Source organism: Populus alba, chromosome 12, assembly GCF_005239225.2.
Source record: "Populus alba chromosome 12, ASM523922v2, whole genome shotgun sequence".
NCBI lineage: Eukaryota > Viridiplantae > Streptophyta > Magnoliopsida > Malpighiales > Salicaceae > Populus > Populus alba.
In genome coordinates this window covers 13,896,135-13,902,385 of record NC_133295.1, presented here as the reverse complement: position 1 = coordinate 13,902,385, position 6,251 = coordinate 13,896,135, and the positions used below count along the sequence as shown (strand labels likewise).

The window sequence follows — 6,251 nt, the reverse complement described above, 5'->3', positions numbered from 1 at the left end:
CATGAGGAAGGTTATCAGTAAGGGACGAAATATCAAGAATACAGTGAATTCAGTTTCAACTTTCAACTCTTTTCTCTCGAATTCTCTCAGAACAGTTCTCTGTTCTTCACCTCCTTTCTTCTTCATTTCTTCTTCACTTGTTAAGAAACCTTAACACTTACACAGGCCAACGATGTTCAGGTCACATAGCTAGCGTTTTGACAACAATCCAATCTAAGAGGCTTATCTCGCAACCATCAAGTTCATGATAAACGGATCAATTGATCTACCCCGATTAACACAAACATCATCGTAGACAACAAATATTTTGGACTCCCAACTTTTTCTGGTGTAGGATATCCAGTCCACCTGAGACCGGAATTCTCAAGCTATTTCAAGAACATGGAAATACTCGCAGCTTGCACATTTAATAAAAAATGTTGACATGATTAAAAAGAATGATTTCGTTTTTGCCTGTATAAGCTCTAATGTAATAACAGACTTGAAGAAACGCGCAAAACAGAGTAAAAAACTTCATATTAAAGTTCGAAACTAGGAGGGTACAAAAGGAATCATCTCTATTACCTCAAAGAATCAACAAATATTCCGGATTCTAAATAAAACCCCTAGAGAGTAAACCGACCTAAACTGATGGTCAAGAAGGCAAGAAAGAAGGAATTAATATACTTGGGCATGATGGCATTGCTCTAAAGATAATTAAAGAAGGGAATTTACAATTAGGACAAGGAGCTCCGAGCGGAAATAGTTAAGCAGGGCGATCCTCAGGTCTCTAATGGAGGTCTTCTCTGCAACTCTGCTTCAAAACAACTTGGTGTATTTCCTAGTGAACTTAAGAATATAAAATGCCTTTCATGTTGCCTGTGTATGTTATATAGTATTCTCCTCTTTATGTAATTCCTTGTAAGATTTATAAAGCATTCGATTTCTTCCATGTCACCAGGGACTTGAGAAACTCCATGACCTAAAATGATAGCATGCAGATGATAGCAAAGATTAGATATTTGGAAAACGGAAATAAAAATAGCACAAATCTGTAAAAATAGACAGATCAGTTTTAGAGCAGTAGAACACGAGTGAAATAGAAGGAGATCATGGTGCAAAAATTATACAGGAATGTCCAGGTATCTTTTTTGATGGCTTAAGCTAAAAGAAGTTCAAATAAAAATAAATTCTACCTCTGCTGGTTCTCTGAGAGAGTAATACGCCTTGCTTTCCTTCGGTGATTTTGATACAAAAATGCCATAACCACAGTTCCTCTCTCTCAAAACCTATCGAGAGTGCATCAAATTAATTCAGCATGTAACCAAAGAGTGTCTGTCTTACAGATTCATCAGCATAATAAAAGAGGAATGTTGGAACTATTTTATCTATAGGTTACCTTAAATGCATCTTCATCTGTCCGGTCGTCTCCAACATAAATCGGCAGCACATCATCACAATTGCTGAGATCTAAAACAGGTTTCTGGTTGTAATTAGTATAAAGAAAAGCTTAACATTCTCTTAATCATATGTAACAAACGGTTCAAAGTAAATTGTTGCTCACCTAGTGATTTAAGTAGAAATTCAAGAGCTTTCCCCTTGTCCCAATTGATCGCGGGACGGATTTCTAAAACCTAATTATTGTCAAAATAACATAACATAAATGACGGATCCCTTCAAGCAAAAAAAAAACCATAGATTAGCGAAACTAAAAATGATAAAACTTACCTTCCTCCCTTGAGTCAATCGCAGGCTAGGATACTTCTTTATGACATCCTGGACACGCTCCCCAACTGATTTCCAGTTCTGAAAACAAAATCCATAAAGTATGATTAAACATTGAAATACAGGAATAACGCCTTTGTTTGACAAAATAACACAAGAGAGAAGTAAATTGAAAATTCAAGATTTAAATTTTCAGGAAAAACAACCAACTTACATCTTGATCAACGTTACGGTAATGTACAGAGACACAGAATTTATTGTTCTCAACTGTTGCCCCTTTAATATCTTCGGTAATCCTGACAAGGGAACTATAAACCTGCAGAGGTAAATAGATTGAGAATAAGCAAAATAAACAAGCACATCAAAATTGGCATTGAAGAGAAAGGATTCACGTACCTTGTCAATCATAGGTAAAAATTCTCTAGCAGGCTGGAATAAGTTAACTTCGTTGCCCTACATTTAGAATAAAATGATAAACTCAATTTAGAAAATTAGGGGTAGATACTAAGAAGCTACAAAGAGGTGCCAAGAATGTTTATACCTGCTTGTCCGTAGACTTGATACAATTTTGGTCGTGGTCAGATACAGATTGCTTGACAGGGCACATGATATCCATACCATGACTACCCGCATAGTAGAGTTCTGTAAGCCCTACAAACTCATACACCTGAATACAAAAACAATCAAGGTCGAATGAAAACATGAACCAAAGAGAAAAAAAAAAATGCACATGAAGTCATCAAAAAATTAACTTTCATTTGTTTCAAAACAAGTTCTTTAGTTACCTTGTCACGGCTTCTTCCACTGATTATTGCTGTTGGGAAATATTTTGCCACTTCCTTTACAATGGAACGCATCTACAAAAAATGCAGGATTTCATGAGAAAAATAAGAGGATAGAAAATAAATCTAAACAGCAAAATTTCCCATGTCATTTGTGAAACTACTCTTACATCATCAGACATGAAGGCATTGTCAGGATTTTCAACAATTGGTGAAAGAGTACCATCATAATCCAGAAATAAGGCGATTCTCTTGCCTTTTGCAAAGTTTGCAATTTGCTCGAAGGATGCAAGCGCAGATGGATAATTAAGCTGCACAGTCGAGAAAAAGTGCGCACCGCTTTACAAATTAATTATCTACTGACATTAAAAAAATCTATAGGTGAACTTAAGATAAAAGAATTACCAGCCAGGTGCGATAGGCAACTTCTGGATCAGGTGAGGAAAGCTCATGGTTAATATCCTTGGCAAACTTCTTATGAGTAGGAGATGATGATTTCATGGCATCCAGCCAACCACAGGAGCGAACATCATCACGCCCTCCAGTTTTCCTCCCAGGAATAGATCGTAATAGATTTGGCGAGAAAGGTGCACCTGAGGGTGAGTATGGCAGCATCAAACCACGGAACCCGCGTAGCCTTGACTTGCTTCGGGGAGCAGAATCAGTGAGCACAGGAGCACTATGATTTGATTTGAGGTCCATCGGATTCAGATTCGTAAGAGTACTTTTTATAACGTCCAAATAAAGTCAAAGTTAACAGTAGACTGTCCTTGCAAATTGAATCAAATAACAAAGCTTTTTGAATGCCAGATATCTCTTCACCCAACCCTTTTATCGATAAAGAACCACCTCTTCAGAGATATCTTGTCAATGCTGCTTGGCAAGCAGTCCATCAAGCACTGGGCTCCTGAAAACTGATGGCCAGAACAAAGAACTCCTAAGAACACAGTCAATTACAATGTCAAGTTACTTTCAAAGAAAACCAAGATCCAATTTACCTATATGTTTTCATCTCTGTAGCCAACACGATGAACCAAACGAGGGTCTGAAAAGTTGTTAAAGTTTTGCTTTTGCGTTCCTCGGGAAATCCTCAATCCTCTGCAAAACACAGTGAAACAACTAAGTAATGCAAGAGACACCATTATATTCCAAAATTGTAGAAGCTGAAAGCATGGCTTACAAGATGATTATGAAGAACTAAACAAACAATGATAACAAGAACAAAACCCACAGAAAAGTTCCCAAGCAGGCTTGTACAACTTTGGTGTGGCAAACATAAATTTACCAGAGAATGAATGTACTCAATACTTTGTAAATCAGTATCAAACAACAAAATTGAACTCATCGCACAAGAACTGCCTCTAGACAGAAAAAATTAACAGAACAAAAATATTAAACTAGGTGTGTCTTCTGTATCCCATTGAACAAGAAAGCCAAATATATCCACCATTGGCTACCAAAGCCTGTGCCAAGGAATAAAACTTCAAGGTCATTAAGACTCTGGTTGTCAGACTTCCTCGCAGTTTTCCTAACACAGAATCCGTTTCCATATCCCATAAATCATCCAAGAAAGGACTCTAGATCTATAGGAAACAGCTCTAGGTAAAATCAACTGAAGTCTCCACGTATCTCAGCTACGAGAAACATGAAAAAATGACGGTCCTACTTATCTGCGCACATCAGCTAAGTAATTGACAAACAAACATATCATAACATGGATTTCATTACATATATTATACTATAGTGCAATAACACATTAATGACATAAAATCATAAATCACCTATTGCATAAAGAAGAATAAAAGAAAGAACACTGAAGCAAATCTATACAACCCAACTTCTTATAAAAAAAAACAGTGTCCAATATTAAAAACTGGCCCACAAAGATGATATCTGGTAGAGAAAATTGGTAGTTATGTACAATAAAAAGCTCTCTATATGAAAAGCTTTCACACTGAAGCAAACCATATGCAAACCACAAATAGTGGGCCTACATTACAAGCACGGGATTCATTAAAACATATGAAGCCAAAAGATTTATCGAACGATATGTATTCATATATCATTAATGCAAATAAATTTTTAAAAAAAATCATAATTTTTTCAGAAAACAAAGATATCTCCCTACTTTCGTTGCTATCACACATTCTCCTGCTATGAGCTCAACCGCCCAACAACACCATCATCAGAGTTTTCCAAAAATAGAAAAAAAAAAAAAAAAAACAGGTCAAACACACAGGGTACTTAAAAAATACATTTGTTTTTTGAAAAAAAAACCCAGATAATAAAACCACTAAAGAAGTAAAAAAAATTTTAAAAAAAATATGCACCCTTACTTTTTTTTTAGAGCACGGAATCTGTGGGGTTCAATTTATCGTCAAAATTTCCAGCGAGGTAAACATGAGGATGCTTGAAAAGCACACACGGTTTTAACACAAAAAAGAAGAAGAAGAAATTGACATTTGACCATGACCATGTCTCGTGTACAGTAATAAAAATCAGAGATATAAAAACAAAGACTTGTATCACCATCACCATCACCATTTTTGCCTTATAACACACGCTTAGCTTTGAAAATCAATGTCCCTTTTTCAGTTAGGAAATATAAACAGAAAAAACTGTACTACAAGTTATTGTTATTATTATTATTATTATTTTGACTAAGGAAAAAAATTGAAAAAGAAAAAGAAGAGTCGCTTTTAACTGAAACCAGAAAAGCATTCAAAGAAGATAGAGAAGAGAAGAGGAAACAGAGATGGAAAAATTAACAGCGGAAAACGCTGTCGTTTTTTGAGGAAAACTAAGCGGCAACATTACTTGCAAGATAACACGCGTGCGCTAAGAGATGAGAAAGTTTAGAAGATTGGACGGATACGCCGTCGTTTTACAGAAACGAAAAAGTTAACGTACCGGAGAGGAGCTCCAACCCAAAACAAGAACGCGAAAGAAATCTCGAGAATGCAGCTGCTTTCTCCTTCAATAAACGAATCGTAAAGAATCAGCAACGAAATGAATGAAACGAAACCGTATAGGTGTCTTAACGGCCGTAACGAAAACGACGAAAGAAGAGAAGGAAGCCACAGCCACAGCCACAGCTGCAGAGAGTATAAGAAAAGAATTCCTTCGAAAGGGATAGAAAGAAAGGTAAAAATGGCAAAATACCTCTGTGATAGAATCGCAGAGAAAAAAAGCGAGAGACAGAGAATGGTTGTTTTTGTGGGTTTTCTTTCTTTCGAAGGAGATAGGAGATAGGAGAAAAGCGAAGGAGATAGGAGAGATGCAAGCAAGTAGAGGAGAGCTGGTCTTTATAATGCGGAGGAGAATTGAGTTTTTACATTCTCTCTATTCTATGACTTCTACATGTTTTATAAGCGTGTGTTTCGTAACCATTGTGTTCCAGAGTGTGCTGTCATTTATTTTTAAAAATATTTTTTTATTTAAAAATATATTAAAATAATAATTTTTTTATTTTTTAGTTTTTACATATTCAAAATCATAAAAAAATTAAAGAAAAAATAATTTCAAAAACGTTTATTAGACAATAATTTAAAGACTCTAAATTCTAATTTTTTTATATAACTTATTAAGTTAAAGTGTAAATTTGATATTATGGCGCATCGAATATTTTAAAAATATATTTAATTTAAAAATATTATAAAATAAGTTTTTTAGATTTTTTTAATATCAGAATATTAAAAACATACTAATTTAATATATTTTTAAATAAAATATATTTTTAAATTACACTACAAAAACATAAGCTCC

General features: G+C 34.9%; 1 protein-coding gene across 3 annotated transcripts; it reads right to left on the bottom strand.

Moving 5' to 3' along the window:
• Positions 1–486: 486 nt before the first annotated feature.
• On the bottom strand, positions 487–5,819 carry LOC118060616 (trehalose-phosphate phosphatase A). Of its 3 annotated transcripts, none has more exons than XM_035073854.2 (13): positions 5,397–5,815; positions 3,485–3,584; positions 2,892–3,400; positions 2,657–2,797; positions 2,490–2,561; positions 2,246–2,371; positions 2,101–2,157; positions 1,919–2,020; positions 1,708–1,785; positions 1,544–1,613; positions 1,379–1,449; positions 1,176–1,268; positions 487–961 (listed from the first exon to the last, which is right to left on the bottom strand). In XM_035073854.2, the coding sequence occupies exons 3-13, from the start codon at positions 3,186–3,188 to the stop codon at positions 908–910; spliced, it is 1,161 nt and encodes a 386-aa protein (XP_034929745.1). In that variant the 5' UTR covers positions 3,189–3,400; positions 3,485–3,584; positions 5,397–5,815; the 3' UTR covers positions 487–907. The 3 variants fall into 3 exon arrangements, 2 of the variants coding, with proteins under 2 accessions (XP_034929745.1, XP_073268943.1); XM_073412842.1 differs by lacking the exon at positions 5,397–5,815 and adding an exon at positions 4,268–5,358; XR_004689470.2 differs by lacking the exon at positions 487–961 and having other exon boundaries at positions 1,379–1,462; positions 5,397–5,819.
• Between the last annotated feature and the right edge of the window lie 432 nt (positions 5,820–6,251).